The sequence below is a fragment of the Metarhizium album genome, assembly GCF_000804445.1.
Source record: "Metarhizium album ARSEF 1941 chromosome Unknown scaffold_76, whole genome shotgun sequence".
Classification (NCBI taxonomy): Eukaryota; Fungi; Ascomycota; class Sordariomycetes; order Hypocreales; family Clavicipitaceae; genus Metarhizium; species Metarhizium album.
The window spans coordinates 1-9,568 of NW_024467650.1; the positions used below are offsets into that span (position 1 = coordinate 1).

The following is a 9,568-nucleotide window of genomic DNA, read 5'->3' on the forward strand; positions in this document are numbered from 1 at the left end:
TTACCCTCTGTTGAACCAGCTACCAAATCTTGATGCTTTCGCTATCATTCTGTAGTACGAATTCTTTTGTCTGTCTGTCATTCGCCCTCCTCCTGCTGCTCTTGTAGCGCGCTACCGGCTATACCCAGCTCCGAGTCTCGCCAAAACCTCTCTTGCATTCACACTTACTAAGCTTCTACCCTACTCCGCCGTCCGAACCATGCTCTCCCATCTTTTCCGCCGCCACCCAACTTCCTTCCTTTCGCTTCCTCCCTCCTCTCACTACGTATTTCCTCCAGCCCGCCAAGCGCGCTGTTTTCGCTGCTAACCTACTTGATCCTTCCGACCCTAAATCCACCAATGAAGTCCGCTTCGTCGAAACCGTAATCGCAATGCCGACGCACCATTCCTTGCACCACATCCCTCTATTCGCCACGGCCACGACCATTTCCAGACCATCGCGTGTACCCGTGAGCACGCCAACTAATCCGTCGCACCCCTATATGCCGAGCTTCTCCCTGAGCTTATCGCGCCTCGAAAAACACGATCTTATACACTTCCATCTGCGTAGCTCTTTGACCGTTTCTTTACTCCGTTCTTCGTCAATTTTCCGGTATGCCGATATCGTTCGGCATCCCGATCATCCCGATAACCCCTGCAGCTTCGTAGCCTCGTAGCCTCGTAGCCTTGTAGCCTCGCGAGCCCTATGCATCTTCACTCCCCCTGCATCTCTTCCCAGCGAAACAGCCTCTGTGCTGTCCCGACAGCTGTCTATATGAAGCAACCGCGAAACGTACCTTCCCTAACATTTCACCCTTATTCGCTACTATTCCGTCTCTGCTAACGCTTGTCTGCATTTTCAACGGAGACCGCCCCGACCCCGGCCTTCACCCTGTCCCATACTGTCCCCTCTTCCTTTTCAAATCCGTATCCTACTTTCTTTCTTGTTGAACTTTCCTTCTTCACACCTTCGGCGAACGTGACACCATGCGGTCCCCACCACCCACCCCTGAATTCACTTTGTCCCATCTGCTCTCAAACCTTCGTTAGCACGGTTAGCGGGTCTAATCTCTCTCATCTTATCAACACGGCTAGCGGTTCTACCCTCTCTCTCTCGTCTCATCAAAACGGTTGTCTCATCAACACGGTTAGCGGGTCTGCTCTTTCTCATCTCATCAACACGCTCACCGTATTTACTCTCTCTCTCAACTCATCGTCACGGTTAGCGGTCCCTAGTTCTACCTCATTGCCATAGTTAGCGCTTTCCTCTCTTTCCCTCTATAGTGTCTCTTCATCCTTAATACCATAATTGCCTCGCGGCGCGGCTGACACCTTTCGGGTCACGGTGACACCATTCTTCCCCACCCACCCGCCTGTAATCGTCCTTTCTGACTCGTCGCCATACTGTCCTTTGTATAGAACTTGTCATTTTCCAGAGTACTAGCTTTGACTCCTACAAGCTTCGCCCATTTCGCGCTTATACTCCCCGTCTTGCATCGCTTCAAGCGTCTCATCAAACCATCGTAAACCCGTGCAAACCTGCTATTACATAGAAAGTAATGCGAGAAAAATTGCCGGGCCAAATTTCATTGTTATACGATCGTTTGTTCGGCTTCTGTGATTTTCCTACAAATTCGGCGTCGGATTTTACACTTGTAGTAGCGCGCAGCTACTGCTCTTTCCCACCTCATCAACACGTTTCGCCGGTCTGCTCTCTCACTTCGACACGGTTAGCGGGTTTGCTCTCTCTCATTTTATCACTCATCAACACGGTTAGCGGGTTAGCGGGTGTACTCTCCCTCAATTTTTCATCACGGTTAGCGGGTTAGCGGGTTAGCGGGTTAGCGGGTTCGCTCTCTTTCACTTCATCACTCATCATCACGGTTAGCGGGTTTGACTTTCGTCTTTGATCCGTCTATTTGCCCCACTTGACTAGTAATGCGTCTACTCCAGCACATTTCTGTCCCCCGTACGTGCCCCTAGTCTTGAACGGGTAGATAACCTACCTTTTCCCGTGACACCTGAACGGTTAGATAACCCACCTTTTCCCGTGACACCTGAACGGTTAGATAACCCACCTTTTCCCGTGACACCTGAACGGTTAGATAACCCACCTTTTCCCGTGACACCTGAACGGTTAGATAACCCACCTTTTCCCGTGACACCTGAACGGTTAGATAACCCACCTTTTCCCGTGACACCTGAACGGTTAGATAACCCACCTTTTCCCGTGACACCTGAACGGTTAGATAACCCACCTTTTCCCGTGACACCTGAACGGTTAGATAACCCACCTTTTCCCGTGACACCTGAACGGTTAGATAACCCACCTTTTCCCGTGACACCTGAACGGTTAGATAACCTTACCTTTCCCCGTAATGCCCGAACGGACAAACCTTTCACCTGTCTATCACGAACTTCTACTATCCCTAACCCTGTCGCGTTCCTTCTCAAAACCCTACATTTGCCTCGCGGCACGGCTGACACCTTCGGGTCACGGGGACACCATTCTTCCCCTACCCACCACCCCCTATCAAACCTCTCTTCCACTCTTTTCTCGTCTTTCCTACGCCTTCGGCGATTGTGACAACTACGTAGTGCATACTTGCCTCGCGGCGCGGCTGACTCCTTCGGGGCACAGCGCCACCATTCTTCCCCACCCACCACCTGTAATCATCGTGTCTGATTCATCGCCATACCATCGTTTGTATAGAAGTTGTCATCCTCTCGACCAACGACTTCAACTCCTACTTGCTTTGCGAATTCCCCTCTCATACTTCGGGTCTTGCATCGCTTCTTGCGTCTCATCAAACCATCGCAAAATCGTGCAAACATACTGTTTAACTGAAAGTAATGCGATAAAAATTGTCGTGCCAATTTTCTCGTTATACGATCGTTTGTTCGGGTCCTGTGATTTTTCCACAAATCCGGCGTCGGATTTTACACTTGTAGTAGCGCGCAGCTACTGCTCTTTCCCACCTCATCAACACGTTTCGCCGGTCTGCTCTCTCACTTCGACACGGTTAGCGGGTTTGCTCTCTCTCGCCTTATCACTCATCAACACGGTTAGCGGGTTAGCGGGTTAGCGGGTTTGCTCTCTCTCTCACTTCATCATCACGGTTAGCGGGTTAGCGGGTTAGCGTGTTACCGGGTTTGCTCTCTCTCACCTTATCACTCATCATCACGGTCAGCGGGTTTGACTTTCATCTTTGATCCGTCTATATGCCCCACTTGACTATCAATGCGTCTACTCCAGCACACTTCTGTCCGCCGTACGTGCCCTTAGTCGATAAGAATTTCTCTAGCCCAGCTTGTGCGCTCTTGCCTTCCTTAATCGCCTGTGTGAACGCTTCCTGCGCCTGCACCCATTCGCGAACCTCCAGCCCTCCTACGTAGAGCAACGCACCGACGATTGAGCAAATGACGGCACTGCCCGAACACCCACCTCGTCTTCCTTCCATCCAGCAACGACATCTCTTGCCTTTTGCCCAGCAGCGAAATCCGGTCGTCCTGAGCGGCGCTTGTAGACTGTTGATGAGCCTCACCCCCTCGTGTGCTGCTTCCGTGTGATCTGCGTCGACTTGACAGTCCTGCCATGCGTGATCCGTCCGGTCACGGCCTCTCGCGCGACACACGACGCAGCCCCGCTCCCACCGCCGCACTATTTCATCCGACTCGAGAGAGCGCATATCGCCGTTGCCTCCTTGCCCTTGCCCGCTCGACGAGCCCTTCCATGATGCCTCCGGTGCCGGCGCCGGCGTGATTGTCACTTCATCCCCAGTGTCTTCCGCCTGCCCTTCTGTCTCACTCGTGTTGTCTGCCCCTGCCATCTCCCGGTGCTGCTGTGAGATGAACTCGACGAGAAGAGCGAAGCCGTTGCTTACCACCTCCCCTAGCACTCGTCGCGCGTGCCGGCGTCCGAGCCATGTGACATATCCTCCATCCTGCCCATCTGCCGCCTCTTCGCCAGAGAATTCCCAGCCCTCCAGAATCTCGGCGCCCTTTCTCGTCTGACGGATTGCTCGCAGCATCGGAGCGGCGATGTTCGGCCACTGACACTCCGCACCTGTCGACTGTCCGGTGTTACAGAACTTTTGACTCAACCCACATCGGAAACAGCTGTGCGTGTCTCGGTCGAAGCGTATGTTGAGCATCGCGGAATCGCCCACCCCGTCCTCAAAGCCGCATGTGCCTGCCACCGTCGATGCGTTGACCTGCCGCGGAAGATTCGCACCCCGGCTGTTGCAAGACACTCGTTCTTCGACCCAACATACCGGGCAATCGTCGACGAGCTCGCTCAGAACACGCTCCACCCTCGCTCTCGTCTCGCTCGTCTGCCTTTGTCTTCGCTCGAGAGCGGTCCATCCGTCACCGCAGTTGTCGCAGCGGGCCAATCCGCGCTCGTCGGAGACACAGTCGTGCTCCATACCATCCAAAAAACTGCCGCTTATCTTCCGCCTACAGCCCCGAGCTCGAACGAAGTCCAGCATAGCTTGCTCGTCCGGGTTTTGCATCTTGTGTCGCATGCGGTCGATCCGTCCTTTTTCGATGACTATCACGGAATCCACGTCTTCTCCCGCTCGGCCAGCTCGCCCTGATTCTTGCGCGAAATCAATCATGCCCCACGGGATGTCCACGTGTAGAACGAGCGTGATACCCGGGAAGTCGACGCCCGTCCCGAGCGCAGATGTAGCGACTATCAGCCCGCCACGCTCTGCCCAGTCAAAAATCCTCTCCTCTCGACCGTCCGCTTCTGCGTGATAGTAAGCGCATCCAAGCTCGTCGGCCAGTGTCTCACACTCTGCGCGGCTGCGGCAGTAGACCACGCCTTTGCTCCTCCGGCTTGCTTCGACTCGGTTTGCTTCGACCCAGCTGTGACATATCTCTATCGCTCTGCGCTCGAGCTTGCCCGGCTTGCATTCTTCGACCATGTATCTCGTTCGCTCCCTCGTCGTATCGGCGCGGATGTAGCGGCAGAACTCGATCGCCATGCAACGCTCGAGTTCGAACTGCATTCGCGGCGGCAGCGTCGCCGTCAGCAACACTATCGGACAATCCACTCCTCGCAAACAGCTCAGACGGGCTAGCTTTGCTCGCCAGTGATTCTCCTTGAAGATCAGATGACACTCGTCGATAAAGATCCGTCGAAGCCGGCCGCTATCCAACAGCTGCTGTGCGTAGCCCAAGAGATTCGTGCCGTCGACGAGATCTGCGCTAGCGAACACGATCGTCGCCGGATTGACCTCGCCGGGCCGCCACTCCACGCTGTCGATGCCGGCTTTTTTCGCTTTCTCGACCAAGTCGTTGATGAGCGCACGGAACGGGACCACCACAATCGTCACCCCGGTGCTGTCGAGACACGCGGGCGCGGTGAAGAGCAGACTCTTCCCGCCACCGGTCGGCATCACCACCACCAGCGGCCGGCGTCCACCCTCGACGATCGTCTCCAGCGCTTCCCTCTGCGTCTCCGAGCGGAATGAAACGTCTGATTTGCAGAGAGCCTTCTGCATTGCTCTTCGGAGTCGATCTTGACCGTCATCTTCTCTCGGACAACGCCCTTGCCAATTGCGCCTCATTCGCTTGAATGCAGCGAGTACGTCGGTCCGGGGCTCTCTCCCAACGTCGCCATCCTCATGCTCATCTTGCCGCTTACGTTTCGTGCCGCCCTCCGCTCGACAGCTCTCCAAAGCCAAGAATCGATGCCACTGTTGACAGAGCGGTCGGAACGTGTCGATCGAGCGGCTGCTCAGATTCTTGATGATATCCATCGACACCCCGTATCGCTTCGCTCCCACCTCACCACCTCTGCCAGCCTGCATCTCAAGCGAATCGTCCGTCTCCTCCTCCGGCTCGTCAAAGTCGTCGACGTCTCCTAGATATCCGTTCGCGAACTGCTCTCCGATCACCTTTCTGCCGATCGCGATCGCAAGATGCCGGTAGCTGTGCGTTGTGAGCTCCACGCCGAGATGACGGCCGGTCTCACGTTTCATGACCCTCGTGAGTCTGTCCGTCTCCCACGGGCCGTGCTCGCCCGACCAGATGTACTCGCTCGCCATCTGTCCGTTCACCACTCCGGCGAGCAGCTCTTGCAGCGGGCGTGCGTACGCCAAGTACACAGCCATGAGCTGCCCAACACGCCAAGCGAGAAAACGCGGGACGACCTTCGGTTGATCGTACTGCGACGCGCTCTTGTGATACCGTGTCACTACGGCCATGTGCCCGTGAACCGCGAAGACGTTGCGATCTTGCATGTATCCGTTCTTGTACCGGACAGACGTGATCTCCGTGCCACGTGCCGGCTGTCCGCCAGTCCAGTGTACGCAAAGCAATAGTAGCTCTCGGAAATGATCTACCCGACGCAGATACTTGCGTGTCTCACGACGTTGCCAGCGCCCTCTCCGCAGAAGCTTCCTGCCCTCGACGTGTGCTTCCATCTGTGCCAGCATCCACGCCCGTGTGTCCTCGAGCCCATTGTGTGCGTTGTTTAGAAACGAGTAGCCCCTGCGCGTGAACGTGACGTCGTCCTCTAGCGCATCCACGGGGATTTCGAACCGCTCGGAGTCGACCTGCCAGAGTACATCTCGCCATAGTATATTCTCGGCCTCGGTCACCACTGCGTCAACAAGCTTTCTGACCCTCGCGAGCGGGATCTTCCGACCTCTGTATGCAATTGTGCTGCCATCAAGCGACCAAGAAACCGCTCCGGCATTTGCGTGATTGAACGCGCAGTGCCGGCTATACGCCAACAAGCTGATCATCTCTGCCATCGGGCTGAACGATCCGTCGGCGAGATGTTTAAGTCGCAGTTCGAGAAATCGCTCGTCGTCTTCTGCCGTCTCTCCCCTTCGAAATGTCTTCGGGAGAATGATCTCGACGCCCAGCACTCGGCAACTGTAGACGATCCCAGCCAGCATGAACGAAAAGTCGTTGCCTTCGCGCAATCTGTGTGTCTCTTCATCGATACCCAGCACCGCCAGAAAGTGCAACAACGGGCTCTCGAAGACGTCCACCCTTACATGCTGAAATAGAACATGCCTGAAAAACTCCAGCATGACCATTTCCGGTGACCCAGTGCGGCGCGACGGAGACAGCGCTCTCCAAAGCCGACCCACGATCTCGTACAAGCCGCTCGGCCACGGGTATAATCTTCGAGCATCTTCCATCGTGTCGATTTCGCGTATGCCACTGCCCGTCGATCCGCTGATCGTATTAGATCCTGTTGCACCTCTTATATCATCTTCCTCCTCTCCACCTTCCTCCTCTCCACCTTCCTCCTCTCCATCTTCATCCTCTCCACCTTCCTCCTCTCCACCTTCCTCCTCTCCATCTTCATCCTCTCCACCTTCCTCCTCTCCACCTTCCTCCTCTCCATCTTCATCCTCTCCACCTTCCTCCTCTCCACCTTCCTCCTCTCCATCTTCATCCTCTCCACCTTCCTCCTCTCCACCTTCCTCCTCTCCATCTTCATCCTCTCCACCTTCCTCCTCTCCACCTTCCTCCTCTCCATCTTCATCCTCTCCACCTTCCTCCTCTCCACCTTCCTCCTCTCCATCTTCATCCTCTCCACCTTCCTCCTCTCCACCTTCCTCCTCTCCATCTTCATCCTCTCCACCTTCCTCCTCTCCACCTTCCTCCTCTCCATCTTCATCCTCTCCACCTTCCTCCTCTCCACCTTCCTCCTCTCCATCTTCATCCTCTCCACCTTCCTCCTCTCCACCTTCCTCCTCTCCATCTTCATCCTCTCCACCTTCCTCCTCTCCACCTTCCTCCTCTCCATCTTCATCCTCTCCATCTTCCTCCTCTCCACTTCGCAAGCCTGTTGCCTCACAGCTTTCCCACACTCGAAGTGTATAGCAAACGAATCGGGTCATGTAACCGGCGTATCGCTTCTGACTGTCTTCATTCTGTAGTCTTGCCATCGGTCGTGCGTCCGGTTCGGATGCCTTTGCGCTTCGTAGCCACCGCCTAATGACATGCCCGAGTGTCGGCAGTCCTTTGACGCACTCTTCAACTAAACCTTCAACCCGCTTCGGTACATCTTCGAGTGTTCCTTCGTCTCGGCCCGGTAAACAACAAGCACGGCTCAGATGCCGCAAATTGCTTTTTGCTAGATGTTGCGGCCATTTGTTGCGTTTGAACCATAGTGTGTGATCGGTTTTTGCCATAGTAGCTTCGGCCACCTGCATTGCTTCTTCTTGCTGTTCCAGACGCCGGTCCCAATCTTCTATAACTTGCTGACTCTGCGAGCTCATCCCGTCCTTCGACTGCTCCGCTTCCCGTACGCTCTCGTCGTGATAGTCGACCACGAAATACCGGCGATGCGCTTTCGATTGAAACATCGTCTGTACGTATACTGCATGCCAGTGTTCCGGGTCGTCGACATTCGACTTCCATGCATGCTCCTTGTAACAGTGCTTTCTGATCTCATCACGGCTTATCGAGATCTTGCTACACCCGGGTTCGTCGCACAGATATCCTCGCATCGGCGCCCCAAGCCAGTCTAACGGTGCCTGAAGCGTCGGCGGTGTCGTGACTTGTGCCGGTTCCAGCAATTCGCAAGCGCCAAACTTCTTTTCTATTGCGGCCCTCTCAGAGCTTCGGACTTTATGTTGCAGCCTTAGATGCGTTGCCAAGTTCCGGACAGCGTATCCGTGATACCGGCAGACGAGCACTCTGTATCGAGAATCGTAGTAGAGCCATTCGTCGGCGTTTCCTGCAACAATCTCCAATCCGTCTTCGTAGCCAATCGCGCTGTCAGATGCGAATGTACTATTTGCTGTGCACGGGCTGCCGTGTGTTAGACTCCACGACCGTTGTGTCGCGGGCGTCGCCACTTCCGACACCCAGCTTGCGAGTGAGCTTGCATCGGCCATCGCTTCGTGCGACGAGACGGGCCTCGTGAATTATCTTCAAAAATGACATGCAGTCGCTCTGTGATTTCCACGACAGACCGTCATTGTTTGCTCGGTAGCTGCCATGAATTTGTTTATTTTACACGGGAATTGTCAAGACGCGGGGCGCTCGTGTTGCGCTCGCGTTAACCCTAAATTTCACACGCCCTGCGAGTATCGACTCTTGTACTTCAACCGTCCCAACGTCGACCATGTACGACATAACACTCCAAAAATCGTAGAACTGTTTTTCTAGAGAGAACGCGACTCAGCGAAAATTATCATGTAAATTATATTGATATACGATCGTTTGAGCTTGACGACGTATTTCTGCAAAAAGCTGAACTACAAACATTGTTTCTCGCTAGCAAGTTTTGAATCTGAATGTGAGCCTCGATTTCCGTCCGACTTCTGACATGATTAAAACTCTGTCAGTGACCGCTTACCATCCAATCCTACATGCGAGTACCAGAATCGTAATTTATTCATAACATTTGCGACGAAATCATAACTTGGGGATGACTTCCTTGGGGAAGACTACAATGCTACTCAAAACGGAAATCCAGTAGCCGCTTGCCGTTAGCGCCGACTTGGGGTTAGCTGGGGATAAGTGTTCCCCTCCGCTGCTTTTTGGTTAGGCGCCCAGCAGAACTGACAGCCGCTGAAACGTGCAATCTTGAGTGACTCCTCCTTCCTCA

At 54.5% G+C, this 9,568-nt stretch overlaps 1 protein-coding gene across 1 annotated transcript; it reads right to left on the minus strand.

The window, feature by feature from the left end:
* Positions 1-3,197: 3,197 nt before the first annotated feature.
* MAM_08445 (recQ family helicase) lies at positions 3,198-8,852 on the minus strand (the record flags this gene model as incomplete). Its single annotated transcript, XM_040827242.1, has 1 exon — positions 3,198-8,852. The coding sequence occupies one exon, from the start codon at positions 8,850-8,852 to the stop codon at positions 3,198-3,200; it is 5,655 nt and encodes a 1,884-aa protein (XP_040674762.1).
* Positions 8,853-9,568: the final 716 nt, after the last annotated feature.